The 19,328-nt window shown below is 38.2% G+C and overlaps 1 protein-coding gene across 2 annotated transcripts in view; it reads left to right on the top strand.

Annotated features, from left to right (window-relative positions):
* Positions 1–10,767: 10,767 nt before the first annotated feature.
* Positions 10,768–19,328, top strand: part of RNF17 (ring finger protein 17) — a 147,017-nt gene continuing 138,456 nt past the window's right edge. For both annotated transcript variants that reach the window (XM_036097134.2, XM_078070617.1), the window contains exons 1-3: positions 10,768–10,897; positions 13,053–13,147; positions 18,370–18,461. In XM_036097134.2, coding sequence (XP_035953027.2) covers positions 10,768–10,897; positions 13,053–13,147; positions 18,370–18,461 — 317 coding nt within the window. The remainder of the gene's footprint in view (positions 10,898–13,052; positions 13,148–18,369; positions 18,462–19,328) is intronic.

Raw genomic sequence — 19,328 nt, 5'->3', positions numbered from 1 at the left:
AGCAAAGCTGGCAGCATCACAATTCCGGACTTCAAGCTCTATTACAAAGCTGTCATCATCAAGACAGTATGGTACTGGCACAAAAACAGGCACATAGATCAATGGAACAGAATAGAGAGCCCAGAAATGGACCCTCAACTCTATGGTCAACTAATCTTCCACAAAGCAGGAAAGAATGTCCAATGGAAAAAAGACAGTCTCTTCAACAAATGGTGTTGGGAAAATTGGACAGTCACATGCAGAAGAATGAAACTGGACCATTTCCTTACACCACACACAAAAATAGACTCAAAATGGTTGAAAGAACTAAATGTGAGACAGGAGTCCATCAAAATCCTAAAGGAGAACACAGGCAGCAACCTCTTCAACCTCAGCTGCAGCAACTTCCTCCTAGAAACATCACCAAAGGCAAGGGAAGCAAGGGCAAAAATGAACTATTGGGACTTCATCAAGATAAAAACCTTTGCACAGCAAAAGAAACAGTTAACAAAACCAAAAGACAACTGACAGAATGGGAGAAGATATTTGCAAATGACATATCAGATAAAGGGCTAGTATCCAAAATCTATAAAGAACTTCCTAAACTCAACACCCAAAGAACAAATGATCCACAATCAAGAAACGGGCAGAAGACATGAACAGACATTTTTCCAAAGAAGACCTCCAAATGGCCAACAGACACAGGAAAAAGTGCTCAGCATCACTCGGCATCAGGGAAATCCAAATCAAAACCTCAATGAGATATCACCTCACACAGTCAGAATGCTAAAATTAACAAGTCAGGAAATGACAGATGTTGGTGAGGATGCAGAGAAAGGGGAACCTTCCTACACTGTTGGTGGGAATGCAAGCTGGTGCAGCCACTCTGGAAAACAGTATGGAGGTTCCTCAAAAAGTTGAAAATAGAGCTACCATACGATCCAGCAATTGCACTACTGGGTATTTACCCCAAAGATACAAATGTAGGGATCCGAAGGGGTATGTGCACCCCGATGTTTATAGCAGCAATGTCCACAGTAGCCAAACTGTGGAAAGAGCCGAGATGTCCATTGACAGATGAATGGATAAAGAAGATGTGGTATGTATATATAATGGAATATTATGCAGCCATCAAAAGGAATGAGATCTTGCCATTTGCAATGACGTGGATGGAACTGGGGGGTATTATGCTGAGCGAAATAAGTCAATCAGAGAAAGACATGTATCATATGACCTCACTGATAAGAGGAATTCTTAATCTCAGGAAACAAACTGAGGGTTGCTGGAGTGGTGGGGGGTGAGAGGGATGGGGTGACTGGGTGATAGACATTGGGGAGGGTATGTGCTATGGTGAGCACTGTGAATTGTGCAAGACTGCTGATTCACAGATCTGTACCTCTGAAACAAATAATACATTATATGTTAAAAAAAAAAAAAAAAAGAAGAAGCTAGCAGGAGGGGAAGAATGAATGGGGGGGAATCGGAGGGGGAGACGAACCATGAGAGACTATGGACTCTGAAAAACAAACTGAGGGTTCTAGAGGGGAGGGGGGTGGGGGGACGGGTTAGCCTGGTGATGGGTATTAAAGAGGGCACGTTCTGCATGGAGCACTGGGTGTTATACGCAAACAATGAATCATGGAACACTACATCAAAAACTAATGATATAATGTATGGTGATTAACATAACATAATAATAAAAAAAAAATAAGTGTCCATAGAGCCCTTTGGCCAACTTAAGCCTTCCTACTATACTGCTCTGCCTGTGTGGTATAACAGGCCCATTTCCTTGGTAAGTAATATCCTGGGTAGGAGAATCCCCAGGCTATGAGGATAATAGCTCCTTATTCTGGAGCTAAAAATAACAACTGAAGCTCTTCTACCCATTGCTACCAACTCCTCCCCACAACATAAAAGAAAGAGAAAGCAGTTGGATCCTATCACTCTCCTGCTTAACAAAATTCATAGTTTTAGCATAGCCTACAGCACTGTAACTGATCTGCCTTTATCCACCTCTCCAGCTTCATTTTGTACCATCTTCCTCACCTACCACCACTAACAGGAAGGATGTCAACAGCACCTTGCAGGGGATAATATGGGGGCCATCTTTAGGAAAATGCAATCTGCCTCAGAAAAGCAAGACTAGGGGCACCTAGGTGGCTCAGTCGGTTAAGCATCTGCCTTCGGTTCAGGTCATGATCTCAGGGTCCTGAGATGGAGCCCTCATTGGGCTCCCTGCTCAGTGGGGAGCCTGCTTCTCCCTCTGCCTGCCACTCCCCCTGCTTGTGCTCTCTCTCTTTCTCTGTCAAATAAATACATAAAACCTTTTTTTAAAAAAAAGGCATACATGCACCCTGATGTTCATAGCAGCATTATTTACAATAGCCAAATTATGGAAGCAGCCCAAGTGTTTATTGACTGATGAATGCATAAAGATGTGGTATACATGTATATAATGGAATATTATTCAGCCATAAAAAAATAATGAAATCTTGCCATCTGCAACAACATGGATGGAGCTAGAGAGTATAATGGTAAGCAAAATAAGTCAGCCAGAGAAAGACAAATACCATATGATATCATTCATATGTAGAATTTAAGAAACAAAACAAATGAGCAAAAGAAAAAAAAGAGAGACAAGGCAGGAGACAGACTCTTAACTATAGATAACAAATTGATGGTTACCAGAGAGGAGATGGTTGGGGGATGGGTTAAATAGGTGATGGGGATTAAGAAGTACACTTGTTGGGATGAGCACCAGGTGATGTATGGAATTGTTGAATCATATTGTACACCTGAAACTAGTATAATAACACTACAGAGATCTTGGTGATGGTGGGAATCCACCATCTGGATTCAGCCCTGGTGGGGAATGTTTGAAGGAAGCATTGAGGATTTGAGAGCAGCTTTGTGTAAAAACACAATGATGAATTATGACATTTAATATACTGTTTTCACTAAAATGAGATAGACAAGTGACTTGGCCTATAGGAATGAGTCCATTGGTTTCCAAAAACTTCTGTCAATTCTGATGTTTTATTTGCCCTTAAGACAAAAGGTGAGGGGTGGGCACCTGGCTGGCTCAGCCGTTAAGTGTCTGCCTTCGGCTCAGGTCATGATCCCAGGGTCCTGGGATAGAGCCCCGCATCGGGCTCCCTGCTTGGCGGGAAGCCTGCTTCTCCCTCTCCCACTCCCCTTGCTTGTGTTCCCTCTCTCGCTGTCTCACTGTCTCTCTCTCTGTGTCTGTCAAATAAATAAATAAATAAAATCTGAAAAAAAAAAAAAAAAAAGACAAAAGGTGAGGGGGTTAGAGGAGATAAAAGGAGGACCTCTAAGAGGAAACAGGAGAATTAAATTTCCTGGCAAGAAAAGGGTCATAAATGTGACCATATTGTGACTCAGGCTACACCACCACACCCCCGCCGCCATTCTTCCATAATTCTATAATCCTCCTTTACCACAGTGAGCTTAAACACCCCTTCATTTATTTCTTCATCTCCTCTCTGAAGCCATCATCGAAACCGATGCCATGTGTTAGAATCATACCCAGTGTTGTGAACCACATTAAAGATATATCTGACTCGAGTACGGTGAGTAAGGATGGCATTTAGAACACAAAATGGCAGACATAAAATACCACAACAAGACAACATGAGACTGAAGAAGTGTCTCTGCTTCTAGAGCTTTGTATGAAATGTTTTTATTCTTTTACATTATCTGAGAGGAGGGATGGAGAGCCTTCCATCCATGAGAAATGGACAGGTGAGGGTTTGGAAAGGTGGAGAACAGAGGCTGTAGATGTGTGCCTACCCACCCCTCTGGCCAGGGCTCCTGAGGAAAGGCTCAAGGGGCAAGACTAGAGCTAACAGTATAGCATACAGAATCAGCAACTATTAGAGTCTGAAACAACAGGTCATATTTTCTGTTGAAAGTTATCTGCAAATGCAGTTCCCTTCATCTACTTCACCACAGAGTAGAAGCAGAGTCTGAGCTTGGACTGACTGTCCCTTGGAGATTTTCTAATCATAACAATTTGCATCAATGTAAACAAACAAAATCACTGTGAACATGGGAGTTGCTTCTCCCTCAGTGTCTATAGCTTTATGTTTCCAAGAGAGAAAAAAAAACAGATGTAGATAGCAGGGAATGTAGGTCTTGGAATGCAAGGAACTAGGGAAATGTACATAAACCACTGAAGAGTCAGAAGAAACTTCAGCTATATAAGGTGGTCTATCTCTCAGTGAGCTTCACCTAGACCTCCTAAATTAGAACCTCTAGGGCTTGGGCCTCTGCATTCCCATAACCTCTCCAAAGGGTTCTTTTTTTTATTTTTAAAGATTTATTTATTTATTTATTTGCGACAAAGAGAATGAGAGAGAGAGCACATGAGAAGGGGGAGGGTCAGAGGGAGAAGCAGACTCCCTGCCGAGCAGGGAGCCCGATGCGGGACTCGATCCAGGGACTCCAGGATCATGACCCGAGCCGAAGGCAGTCGTTCTAACCAACTGAGCCACCCAGGCACCCCTCTCCAAAGGATTCTTAAGCAAAGTCTGAGAATTACCAGATAACCTCTGCAGTGTCTAGCCCACACCCAACTCAGTCAGAAAAGCAGTCACTTGCCCTGACAAATGCAGATGGAGAATTCTCCCAATTAATGAGTCCTGAATAGAACATAGGAGAAACAATGGCAGATACTAACACCCTGCTGCCCTATAAGAAGGCTCACAGGGGTACATTTCCTCAGGCCCTGCAGATTACTCTCCCAACTTTTAGGACCCCAGAGCTCTTTTTGGGGTTATTTCTGCAGTCCCCATCTTGTCCATTAACAGCCAAGTTGAAGTTTGCTGATCCCTACAAAAGGTCCCCAAATCTGGCCTGGAGCAGCAACTGTTATCTCTCCATTAATCCAAAATTTCCTATCCATCCAGCCCATCTCTGTTACAATTCCCCAAAGTAAAGTCTTCTGGAAGTGGATGTGGAATTTGGTATAATAAAATATAAGAGCATAGTCCAGAAATCAGAACACCAGGACTCTAACTCTACCCAAGAAAGTCAGAGTGGTTCTGAGCCTTGGCTTCCCCATCCCAAATGAGGAGGGGTCTGCAGCAATTTCTAAAGGTCATTCCTGCTCCCCTGCTCTGAACTTTATAAAAAAAAAGCCAAGTCACTTCCTGGAAAAGCTGGGTATTCTGCCTCCTTCAGACAACATATAGAAGACAGCTTATACCTTTTCACTGTACGCCTCTGCGAGCAGTGTTTTAGGACAGAAAAGTCAGTGGCAACATAGCAGCTGACCTGAAAACTTCCTCCAAAAAATAAGGAAGGAACCAAATTGCGACTACTGTTTGTTATGGGCCTGGCGCCACCTAGTGCATTTTGAGATTATGTCAAGCTGGTTATTGCTATGTTGGTGCATTCTCCCTACAAATATCTTGTGTTCTGACACCACGTAAGCATTTACTACTATATTTCTACTGAGCATGTATTTGTGTATGAGGCTCTGTGAATGTTGTATAATAAATTATTATTATTTTAAAGAATTTATTTATTTATTTGAGAGAGAAAGCGCCAACAGGGGGGGTAGTAGAAGGAGAGGGAGAAGCAGACTCCCTGCTGAGCAGGGAGCCCAATGCAGGACTTGATCCCAGGACCCTGGGATCATGACCTGAACTAAAGATGGACGCCAGCCAGGCGCCCCCCCCCCTTTTTTTTTTTTTTTGGTGGGCAGCAAAGCAAAGTTTATTGAGTGATAGTAAAGTGATAGTACAAAGCTCCCAAAGAGGGAGGGGACCCAAGAGGGTTGCCCAAATGTTTTATAATAAATTATTTTAATGACAACCTGATACTTTCAGAGGGTCTAGAAGAAAAATGTTAAATCCAATGTTTTAATGAAACAAAAGTAGAGTCAAAGTTAAAATATACTTGATAATTTTAAAAATCATAATAAAATGTGGAATATCTATCTCTGTATCTGTGTTCTGAGATGGCACTATACCAATGGTATATTCATAGAGATACACATGTAAAGAGTAAATCAAGGTTCATGACCTTGTCCATCCAAATTACTGGGATCTCGGGCGCTTGAATGGCTCAGTCGGTTAAGCGATTGCCTTCAGCTCAGGACATAATTCCAGGGTCCTGGGATCGAGTCCCACATCAGGCTCCTTGCTCAGCGGGGAACTCGTTTCTCCCTCTCCCTCTGCGGCTCCCCCTACTTGTGCTCTCTTGCTCTCTCTCTGTCAAATAAATAAAAATAAAATCTTAAAAAAAAAATTACTGGGATCTCATGTTTCCTTTGCACCTCACTTTCTCCCACTCCTATGCAAATACCAATAACAACAAAGCTGAATTTTAAAATAGAAGAGAAGGTAATAAAGCTTATGGAAGATAATGAATAAAATGAATGTTTAGCTTGAGGAAAGATTTTTAAATAATACTCAAAAATTGCATATCTTAATGAACATTTCATAGTAAAATAAGACACTTTTGGACAATAAGAGATACCATACACGCAAACAATGAATCATGGAACACTACATCAAAAACTAATGATGTGGGGTGCCTGGGTGGCTCAGTCGATTAAGCGTCTGCCTTCTGCTCAGGTCATGATCTCAGGGTCCTGGGATCGAGCCCTGCATCGGGCTCCCTGCTCGGCAGGAAGCCTGCTTCTCCCTCTCCCACTCCCCCTGCTTGTGTTCCCTCTCTTGCTGTCTCTCTCTGTCAAATAAATAAATAAAATCTTTAAAAAAAAAAAAAAGAATGATGTAATGTATGGTGATTAACATAATAAAATAAAATTTAAAAAAGAGAGATATCATAAACAAAGTAAAAATAAAGCAAAACAATAACAACAAAAAATAAAACAAGTCATAACCTAGACAAGGATATTTGCTTTGGAATCTAGAATAAAGAATTGCTATAAATCAATTAAGAGACAACCCAAAAGGCAAAAAAAGAATACGAAAGTCCAAATGACCAATGCACATGAAAACTCATTACTCATTAGTCATTAGAGAAATGTAAATTAAGGCTACAAAAAGATATCATGCTACAGCCATTGAATTAGCAAAAAAATAAAACAGGGGCTAATCCAAGCATTTGCATAGTAGGTTCATACTTTGATGATGGGAATGAACAGGTAGGCTAAAAGACAAAGAATTTTGTTTATCTTGTATACCTTTGGGTGGAGAAACTATATACCCAGGTTACCTAGAATACATATGTGCTTTCAGGTAGGCATGGGATTAGAAGTGTGCTATCAGAGTAGTCTAGGAAGCCAACACATTAAATTAAAGTGGTCCTAGATTCATCATGCCTTGAGGTGCCTAAAGGAAGCAAAAATGAAATCTGAAGAAATGTATCCTTAATACAGGCCTCACAAGATTCCCACAGATAAACACTTTCAAACATGAGCTTAAAATCCAAAATTACAAAACACATGAGGAAACACAGCACCATGAATAAGAATCAGTAAAAATAAACTGCATATTTATATCCCTCAAGAATATCAGATAAAGGAATTTTGGGGTTATATAACAAAATAATTGTGCTTAAAATATTAAAGTAATAAAAGATGGAATGAAAAAACATGAGAAAGGAACACAGTACTATCCAAAAAGATCAGGGATATTTTGAAATTAAAAACAAAAAGAATATCTAGAATTGAACAAAATAGGCACTAAAATTTAAAACTCAGCAGTCATGTTAAATAGCAGATTAGATCCAGCTGAAGAGAGAATTGATTAGCTGGGATAGATATATGAAAAAAGTTCCCAGAATGCAGCACAGAGAGATAAAGAAATGGAAAATATGAAAGAGAAGAAAGGTATAGAATGAAAAGACCCTATTTACTATCTAATAGGAGTTCCAAAAAAAATAACAAGGAAGAACTAATATACAAAGAGTTTATAAATGGTCAAAAATTTTCTAGACCAGTAAGATAAGAATACTTAGACTGAGGAATTGCAATCAATCCCAAGCAGAGTAAATATATATCTACACTTTGATATTATAATAAATATATAAAATGCCAGAGGCACCTGGAGGGCTCAGTCAGTTGAGCATCCAACTCTTGATTTCAACACAGGTCATGATCTCAGGGTCATGGGATTGAGCCCAGCATCTGGCTCCATGCTTGGCAGGGAGTCTGCTTGCCACTAACATATCCCCACTATAGACATTTCTTCAGAGTGTCCTTGAAGAAGAAAACTTATCCTAGAAGGAAGGTATGAAGAAGAAGAATGAAAGAATTGACGAAATGTGAATAAATGGCCAAAATAACGTGATAAAACTAGATTATCTGGATAAAATTAGATTGTTAAAGTGGTTGGAGGATACATGGACATTCATAATTTTATTCTTTATTCCTTTTTGTGGGACTAAAATATTTTATAACAATTTTTTTAATAGTGAAGGGTAGAGAGTTCCAGGTGAAGGTCCTGTGAGTGGAAAGAGTTTGACCTACTTATAGAACTGAAAAAGGCCAGTGTATCCAGGACATAGTGAGGAGAAGTGGTACAAAATGAAGCTAGAGAGGCAAGCTGAAGCCAAATCACAAAGGCCTCAGAGGCCATATTAAGGATTTGTCATAGTCAATGGGAAGCCATTAAAGGAATCCAAACAAAGGATTAATCTAAACTAAATGTTAAAAAAATAATTCTGCCTGCTGTATTTGAGAGGTCATGTTAAGTACTAAGACCTAAACATATGTCATTGTATTTCTCACTGGTCCTGATTTACCCAAAATTTATTCAACTTCTGAGATTACCAAAGGCAAAATTTTCTCCAGCACATCTGGTAACATTCAGAGATGATTCCTCTGTACTGTACCATGTTAAATTCATAGTATGACCCATTAAGAACCCCTATGCAATGAGATTATTATTATTCAAATTACACTACAGATATCCATAGTGGAAAAGAAGATTGTTGCTACATGCTAGAGTAGTATTGAATGCAGGGAGAAATGTAAAGGTTTCAGGGAGAAGCAGGTGGTTCTAAAGACGACTCATGGAGGATAAGGAGAATATAAGTCAACAAAGAGGCAGGAGTATTCCAGATGAGGGGGATATGGAATACTATTCACAAAATGGTATAAGAATCAGCAGTGTTCCGGGGCACCTGGGTGGCTCAGCCAGTTAAATGCCCAACTCTTGATTTCCACTCTGGTCATGATCTCCAGGTTGGGGGATCCAGCCCCCCACTCAGGCGCCATGCTCAATGGGGAGTCTGCTTGAGATTCTCTCCATCTCCTTCTGCCCCTCCCTCTGGCTCGGGTGCCCGTGCTCCATCTCTTTCTCAAGTAAGTAAATAAATCTTTAAAAAAAAAAAGATGCAAACAATGAATCATGGAACACTACATCAAAAACTAATGATGTAATGTACGGTGACTAACATAACATAATAAAATAACATTAAAAAAATAAAAATAAATAAAAATAAAAAAAGAATCAGCATGTTCCATGGGAATATTGGTTTGATCAGTACTTCAAATTCCATTCTGGAATAGTAGTAGAAACCATTGGATGAATAGCATGAGGATAGATTAAGAAATTAATACTTTCTCCTGAAGGCAACAAAGTATAAACATTTTTGAGCAGGGATGAGCTTTTGAACATAATATTTCTGTTTGTATTTTTTTAAATGTAGAGGGAAAATAGGAATATATGCAGGCTTTTATTCTTAACCTCTGAAGGCACCCTGCCATCCCTAGGTGCTTCCTCCACGACATACCTGCCACATTGCTACCAGATTACTGCAGCCCTTGCTCAAACAACTTCACCAGCATTCTACTGCTTAAAGGATAAAGTCCAAACTCCTTAGTACAACGTTCAAGACTCTCCAAAATTCGACCCCAACATACCTCTCCAAAAAGCTCACTTTAAGGAAATTAATACTCTGACCAAATGGCCGACAAAATAAATTCTGAAGAGACCACTATGTCTGCCACCTACTTCCCTTTGCTTATGCCATTCTTTCTCCCCGGAATGCCTGATTTCCTAAGTCCTATCCAGTTTTTAAGTTCTAATGCAAACCCCTATATCCTCTAGGAAGGCTTTTCATACCACTGTGGGTCATACTGACATCATCTCTTAGAATTCAGTAATTCTTATTGTCTCTAACCCTCCTCTGGTACTGAACACAAGCTACCCTACCAAAAGTTACCGTTTTAGGTAGAGGGCTACATACCTCTCACGCAGGAACCTGTTAGTTTATCAATTCTTACCATTCCCAACTGCTCCCAGCAGTGCCTTGTTTACCATTATGCTCAACAACTGTTAAAGATGACCAGGCCTTAGTTTGAAATTACTAACGGACTCTCCCCACTGGCAGCTTTTGATAGGTTCTCCACTAAGCTCACTATTAGCCAAACCTTCACATGCCTAGCTCACGGGTTTAGGCTTCTGGCCCTGACACACTTAGGGAAGATGGATAACTTCAATATAAAAGACTGTTTGCTACCTGTAAAGTTAACAACAACGTCAGTAATAATATGCGAGATCTGAATTTGAATGCAGTAAGAGCGCTAAGGTGGTGGGCTTTGGGTAAAGATTTGAAAATAAAAACGTTCCCCACCCCGTCCTTTTTCAGAATGGAGCCGCCCGGAGCAAAACCACAAACAGCCACGCAGCACGTGGAAAGACACCGCAGCAAAGCAAGCTGAGGAGGCGGGCTTTAATCTCTTTGATTGGCTGTCTGGAGACGCCTGCCTCTGATGATTGGTAGCTGCCGCGAAGGACGCCGGGAATGGCACGTGGTACCGGTCTTCGGGGCCAAAAGGGGGCAGAGATGGCGGCGGAAGCTTCCGCAGCTCGGTTCACCCTGTCTTCCTATCAACGGATGGGGAGGAAGAGTCGGCCCTGGGGTACTGCCGAGATTCAGTGTACTCAGTGTGGAAGAAGGGTGTCCAGAGTTTCCGGTGAGGAGATTGAGGGTGAGCCTCCGAGGGCCCTGCTCTGCCTTGGCCACCTGCCCTTCAAGGGCTCCATCCTAATCAGGCTGCTGGGTGTGGAGACCTGAGAGCGAGGCCCACCCGGAGGTCTGAGAGCCAAGGGAGCTGGCAGTGTCGGGGGATGTCCGGTTGCAGCAAGATGGACGGGGAAAACTGCCCTCACGGGCCTCCCCGATTGCCACGAGCCCACGCTCAGGGCAGCAGAGACACCCACTGTGGTCGGTTGAGGGTCGTTTCGTGCCTCTCCAGAGCTTTGTCCGCTTTGCACCTGCTTCTCACCTTTTTTTCACTGATTCTCTTAGGGGATGACGTGTGAGCTCTCTTGAGCACTATTTCGAAAACTTCCCCAGGTTCACAGGTTCATGAAAGAGTAGATGTAAAAATTTAGCCCATGGTCTTGTGATTCAGAAGTAATGAAATTTGATTTTCTTACGTAGTTTTTGTTGTAGGAGTAACAAGTAGACCACTTTAAAATGTTCCTGGATCTAAAAACAGTTGTTTGGGATCCGGAGGGAGGTATTATTGCTCAGTTTGGCTTAAGCATTGTTTGGGAAACAATTTGTTCCTGTTGGGCATCTTGTGTTTTTCTTTGTACGTCAAGGGGGAAAATCCACTGCACTCCTATTGATCTAATTTAGACTCTACTCAAGTGAAAACACATTCAAGTTACTTTAATTTAAAATGCCTTAGAGTGCTGTGTCTCTGACCGAGAGGAGTTGTTGAATTTCAAACTGCAGCTGCTGAATGAAGTCTTAACCACCCCCACAACTGTTTAATGTTTATACTTTCAAAGTGAAAGTCGTTAATTTTCTCAGTCCTCCAAGATGGACTCCGTTTAATAGACATGGACCTTTGTAGAGAAAGTTGGTTGTGTTTTAGGGTGGAGAGCCAAGTTTCTCCTCTTTTTTTTAATCACTGCTGTTACATAGAAAATCTCTATTTGAAAGAAATAAGTTGTTTAGAACACGACCTTCTAAAATCACTCGTTTTTCCATATGTTTGTATTACAGTGCTCAGAAATACTCTAGATGGTGTTTATGCATATAAAATTGTGAAAGTGCTTTGTAAGCTATGATGCATCACAAATTAGACTTGAACAATATCAGAAATTTTATAAAGATAGAACAGTTAAACATTTTATTTCTTTGGTAGGATCTCTGGAATTTAAATAGAACTTTAAATTTTAGCTTGGTCCTAAGCAAGTTTCAGATATTTCACTTGGCTTGAAAACTAAAGCTTTTTTTTTTTAATCAAAAGAATGTAATTCTTATAAATCAGAAAGAACACTAATTTTTTTTGCCAATAAAAGATGACTGATTTAATCTAATAATTTTCCTTTTTTCTTGAAAAGTTTTAAAATTACAACTTTTTCAAGTCACATAACTAAAACATGTTTATTATGATAAATGTCAAATTCTAATTAGAGCATTAAAATCTTGATATTAGGTTTTCACTCAAGATTATGGTATTTCCCTTCGTAAATGCTAGGTTTGTGAAAATTATCTTTATGTGGGTATGTATGTGTGACAGTAATAGCATCTGGCTTCTGTCCTTGCCAGTATCTTAGGTCATTGTAAGAGAGGGGTCTTCCCAATGTCTCATTTCTGCCCTCCCTGCTCCCTTCACAGGATTAGAAATATAAATTAGTAGAGGCAATAGGATCAAGTAGAAAGAATATTGGACTTGGAAACAGAACTGAGCTGGAGTCTGGATTATACCATTTACTTAGCCAGATCACCAAAATGTTTACCATTTCTAAGTTGAATATAACCTTCCCAAGCCTACTTAGCTGTGATGTTTACAAAGATCAAATAAAGTATGTCAGAGCATTTTGTATGATTAAAAGATATGGCAAGTTCAAAGTATTATAGGTACCAAAAACTATCTAAATTAGTGCAAAATGTATTGCATAGTACTGCCTGGTTTTTGACCTGTTTTTTTTTTTCTTCCCACTTACATAGTTTCTCCTGAATTTTGTTCAGTAATTCCTACATTGCTAATGACACTTGATATCTTTTCCTATACATGAGCATCCCCTTTAACTTTCCCCTCTGATTAATGCATCATATTCAATGCTAACAAATTGTTAAAAGTTTAATTCACAACAGAATTTCATTAATAGGTCACCACCATGAACTTCAGTGTGGACATGCTTTTTGTGAACTGTGCTTGTTAATAACTGAAGAATACAGCACAATTATATGCCCTGATTGTGAGGTAAGTTTTATCATCTTTCATCTTTAATACATTACAACCTAATGTTAAAGATAAAAATGTTAGAGACAACATACTTCTAGTTAGAACCTAAAAACTTGCATTTTTGCTGCTGACTCTTAAACTTAACAAAAGATAAAGCTTTTCTGATTCATTTTATAGTTGTTCAGAGTGATCAAAAAGAATACAGAGTTAAAGTTCTATATTAATCAGCCTACCTATTTTTTTTGACTCTTTGGAGACTTCTGTGGGAAATTGCCTCTTTATTTATTTTTAATGAAGTATATTCCTTTCAAATCCCTACCCTTCTTTACCACACCAATGCCACGCAAGCAAATTTTGAACTCTCCCTGGCCCTCAATCTTTGTGTCATCAAATCTACATTTGTAGAGATGCCATAGTTTAAAAAGAGAAGCTAAACTAAACAGTGGCCTCAAGTTAACTTCAGAGACACTGAAAAAGTACAGTTGCACTATAGACCCATAATAGAACATATCAAGGATTTCAAGTAAAATTTAATGAATATCTTTGCATTTGCTACAAATACAAATGTAGTTCAATTTATATAGTATGTCCCTAGAAAATTATCTTAATCTCTAAATTCTTAATGTTCCACTTGAGATACCAGATATTGAGGATTTGTATATATCTATTGTTTTTTGTGTCAGTGAGACAAACAATACGGAGGCGGGAGACCTGGAATGCAGTCCTAGTTCTGTCACACTAAGCCTGAATTTCCTCATTTGTGAGATGGAAATAATACCTGATTTTCTTAAAATTGTAAAAGGCAATTTTGAATTATACAGAAGTTCTCTACAAGCTTCAAGACTATCAAAATAAGTGTTATAATTGGCCCATGATTACTTAGGTGTGGATTAATTGGTTTGTAGGTTAAACATGGTAAAAATACACATACATACATTTATATAAATTTGTGAAGGTTTTAATTATAGCGGAAACATTTACATATTAAAAGATGTCTGTTTTGGAATTACATACTTTACAAATAATGGCCTTTATAGTGGAAGAGTCCCTTCTCCTGTTTTTTGTTTTTTTGTGGGGTTTTTTTTTTTGTCATCAGTGGGCTCCTCAGATGAGGCTTTACCACATAGTTAAAGCAAAGGGGAGCCTAGTTCCTGCGGTTGTAATGGAAGATCCCTGACTGATTCAGTCTTGTGGTGGGTAAAGAATAAGGAAAGGGGAATAAGCTGGCAGGTGGAACTGTCTCTGTTTATACCCATTCTAATATTAAAAAAAAAAACAGACAAATTTATTAGCACGGTAGCTTTTCCCTTTTTTGACAAATGATTTCATGTTCAATGGTCTTAAATCATTATACTGCTATTATTTTGGAAAACATCTATACAGATGTTTATGGTATGTTGACAAATATTGGTTTTGATTTTAGGGTTGTGATAAATCTATTTTGTATCATTTTGACTAGGTCTGACTCTTACTTTGGAAGATCTGTGATTTGTCTTATTCTTCCTTTCTCCCATTTCCCTTGTGCTGTTAGCCCAGGGAATTGACAAGGGACAACGGATTCTTCAGATGCACTAAAGCTGATCACTATTTTTTTTAAAGATTTTATTTATTTGAGAGAGAGAGAAATAGAGAAAGCCCAAGTGGGGGTGGCTGGGGGCGAGGCACGGGAGAAGCAAGCTCCCCGCTGAGCAGGGAGCCCTACCTGATGGTTAACCAACTGAGCCACCCAGGCACCCCAGCTGATCACTTAAGGGAGTCCCTTCAAGAAGCCTTCCTGAAATTGTTACCACTCTTTTATTAGTTTTCAAAATTTAGGATTTTTGCTGATATCTAATATTTATTTGGAACAAGAGCGAGTGGAAGGATCTAGTCTAAATTAGTAAGAATGAATTTATAGAATATTTCAGTAATGTAGTTTATTATTTTTATATTATGTGCTCTTTTCTAAAAAGTGAGATTTAGGGGCACCTGGGTGGCTCAGTCAGTTAAGCCTCTGCCTTCTGCCCAGGTCATGATCCCAGGGTCTTGCGATTGAGCCCGGCATCGCATCGGGCTGCCTACTCAGCGGGGAGACTGCTTCTCCCTCTCCCTCTGCTGCTCCCCCTGCTTGTGCTCTCTCGCTCTGTCGAATAAATAAAATCTTAAAAAAAAAAAAAGTAAGATTTAAATACCTATATTCACATTAGGCTTGTATTTATAATTTATCTTTAATTTTGAAGACCTACATAATGCTGTTTATTTCAAATTTAAACCTAAAATGATTCCGTTCAGGATTAATGGGTATACTTTTGTTCTTATTTCTGAGTTTGGGTGAATATGGATTTATCTGTCAGTCTTTATCTTTCATAGTTCTATGGTTTTTGATAACATCTGTTCTGTGCTTTTGATTGATATTGTTAATAATAACCATTCTGCATCTTGCACAGCAAGATGGCAGATTTTGTTCAGAGGATCATACTTAGGTATCCTTCCAGAAATACTGATATTGTATTGATCTTTTGGACCTGAGTCCAAAAATATACTGTGTGAGGAGGTAAGGATAAGTTATCTGATCAATAGGTAATATATATTAAAATCCCATGTGGATTGGAAATGTTAATAATATGCAAATTAAAAATGTAAACTAGAAGAAAATATAGATAATTGTATAATTTTGGGTGGGGAAGTCTTGTTAAACATATCACTGAAATCAGGAACCATAAAAGAAATACTGGCTAAATCTGACCACATTCATTTACAGTTAACGAAAACAAGCCAAAAAACCACCAGAAATAAAACTTAGATGACAAGCTGTGGGGGTTGGGAAGAGAACTTTTATTTTGTAAATTACATGTTAAGAATCTTTATACAATTTTAACTGAAATCTTTTAAGTCAGTTGTATTTAATATTTTCTTAAATTTTCTGGAAGAGATGTTCTGTATCAAATCTGTTGATAGTAACATTAATCTCTTACTACGAAATGCAAAACCAAAGGGGGATAAATGAGTAGGCATATAGAAATTAAGGTTTTAGCCCCCAGTTTTTGGGGGGAGGGAATTCTTAAAAATAGCATTTGATCCAATGTGATTGGTTAAAAGTAACACTTTTCCCTTAAATTAATAATACATGGCTAGGGGCGCCTGGGTGGCTCAGTCGTTAAGCGTCTGCCTTCGGCTCAGGTCGGGATCCCAGGGTCCTGGGATCGAGCCCCACATTGGGCTCCCCGCTCAGCAGGAAGCCTGCTTCTCCCTCTCCCACTCCCCCTCCTTGTGTTCCCTCTTTCACTGTGTCTCTCTATCAAATAAATAAATAAAATCTTAAAAAAAAAAAATAATAATACATGGCTATCTTTGGTATGTTACACCTAAAACCTTGACAGAATATCCTCTCCGCTATCAAAAAAGTATATTTAACTGGGAGGCTGTAACATTTAGTAGTCTTTATTTTTTTTAGCAACATCAATGTTAACTTATTTTCATGAGCGTCTCCTACAATTACTTTTTTAAAAGTTTCATGTGTGCAAATTTAAATTAAATCAATCGGTAATACTGTAGGAGGAAAGATGCACTTTCAACTCAAAATTGAGTTCACATTTAATAACAAATAATATGCTTAATGTATAGACCTCAGCTGACTTTTAAAACATTGGCTAATAACCTACAATTACTTTTAATGGCTTCATAATAAACCATGTACATAAGTGCTATAATTCTTTTTTTTTAAGATTTTATTTATTTAAGAGAGACAGAGTGAGCGAGAGAGCACACAAGCTAGGGGGAGAGGGAGAAGCAGACTCCCCACTGAGCAGGGAGCCTGATGCAGGGCTCAATCCCAAGACCCCAGGATCATGACCTGAGCCAAAGGCAGATGCTTAACGACTGAGCCACCCAGGTGCCCCAAAGTGCTATAATTCTTAACTAATCCCTTTATTATAAACATTTAGGTGGTTTTCAAAATTTTTTACTATATATAATCTCAAAACCACTCCTACCAAAAAAAATTCTGTGAGCGAGTTCTGTTAATTTCTAACTCCAAAACAAATCCATGTTCGAATTTGTCATATTTATTTTAATGTTTGGCAATTTGATGAGCAAGAAGCCGGTATATCCTTGCTTTAAACTGTAACTCCCTGATTACTAGTGAAATTGAGCACTTTCATATGTTGACTTATCAGCTTCTCTATCTTTAATAGATCCCTTCAGATCCTTTGCACATTTTCCTTTTGAATTGTCTTTTTCCTAACTTGTAAGAATACTTCATGTGATAAGGATATTCATACTTTGTCCTGTATATCTTAACTATTTTCTCCCAGTCTTTCACTTTGAATTTTGTTTATTTAGCCATTCAGAAATGTTTCTTTTAGTCATTTTTCTCCCTCCTTCATGGTTTCTAGGTTTTCTTTGATTAGGCAGACCTTCCCATCTCAGAGTTATACATGTATTTTCCATACTTCTATCGTGTTTAAGGTATATATATACTTTATAATCTATTTTATATGATGTAGGGAGGGTGTATAACTTTTTTCTTCAGAATGATTAGCTGCCTTTCTCACACTATTTGCTGAATAATCCTTCTATTTCATTGTGAAATGCCCCTTGTATTCTGTATTAAGTTCCCATACAAATGTGGCTGTATTCTACTCATTCATTGTCCCAGTACCCTAGGATTTTAATTACATTAGCTTTATGATCTGGTGGGATAAATCTCTACTGAATGGTATGTTAAAATTTTATAATTCTTGCATAGTACATTTTGCATATGAACTAAAGAATTGTACTAATTTTTTGTATTTTATATTAGATATATTTTAGGATATTAAATCTTTGTCTTTAGGAACTTGACATGATTTTCCATTTACTCTGTTTTTGTTATATGATTCCAATAAATTATTTGGTTTTCTTTTCTTAGAACTTATATTTTTCTTATTAAATTTATTCCTAAGTATTTTAAAGTTTTGAACATAACTGGAGATGTCATTGTGAAAATTTTACAGTAGATTTTTAAAGTATTATTACAAGTATTTCCTTTAGAATGGTGGTAGAATGAAGTGTTTTAATTAATGTTCTGTTTAATTAATAGCTGCCAAATTAGATATCTTCAAAAATTGAAATAAGGTAAAAGCATCATACACGTACAATTTTTTCTTTGATTTAAAGAGAATTAAGTTTATCTATGAATGGCACACTAGTTATTTGAATTCTGGATAAATGGAATTTATTGAATGACTTTGTTTTTGTTTTTATTCTTGTTTTGTCCTAAGATTGCTACAACTATAAATAGGAGACAAGGATACTGCCCAACAGATGGATATATTAAAGAAGATTCTTTTATGGAAAAACTGCAGCCTAAAAAGTATGTTTTATGTGTATGTATTTTAGTATTTGAAGTTCAGTGTATTTCTGAAAGGATAATTTTAGCATCATTGATAAAATGTCATTCTTAGATCAGTGTTTCTAAGAAAGCCCATTGTTTATAGAGTGCTCTTTATAAATTCTTTTAAGTATAGTTGACACACTATTACATAATTTTCAGGTGTACAACATAGTGATTCAACTTCTCTATATGTTATGCTATGCTCACCACAAGTGTAGCTACCATCTGTCACCTACACTATTACAATATCATTGATTACATTCCCTATGTTGTATTTTTTATTCCAGTGACTTATTCATTCCATCTGGAAGCCTATTATCTCCCATTGTAGAGTGCTCTTTTATAATTTGTCTTAACTGTTAGTGAAATGGAGAATCCAGCTCCTAAAGAAGCATCAGTTTGTCCTTACTTAAAGTAGGGGGAAAAAAAGAATGCAAGTTAAAGCTGAGAATGTCATTCTAGCAAAAGTTACTGGTGCTGGCTGAGAGTAAGGTGTGGCTTTAAAAAGGTGTTAATTCTTACGAGTATCATGAGCATGATATAGTAGAGGACTTTGGAAAGAGGTGGTGTGAGAGGTGATCGATTAAAGGAAAAGTAATAATTTTGGGATTCTTTTACTCATTTTTTTCCTTTCTTCCATAGGACTTTGTACATGTATATATTAAGCTCTTTTTGAATTAGTAATGCAGAGATTTTTTTTTTTTAAACATATCCCAGCTGGAGACCAGCACCTGTGTTACTTTTTTTGCACTTATTTATTTATATGTCTTCTTCTGCTGGTCTATAAGCCACTGTAAGGGCATGGACCACATTTTACTGCTTTCTACGTTCCTGGTGCTGGACACA

The sequence above is a fragment of the Halichoerus grypus genome, chromosome 4 (assembly GCF_964656455.1).
Source record: "Halichoerus grypus chromosome 4, mHalGry1.hap1.1, whole genome shotgun sequence".
NCBI lineage: Eukaryota > Metazoa > Chordata > Mammalia > Carnivora > Phocidae > Halichoerus > Halichoerus grypus.
Note: the sequence above shows the minus strand (reverse complement) of the source record. Positions and strands in the feature narration are given on the sequence as shown.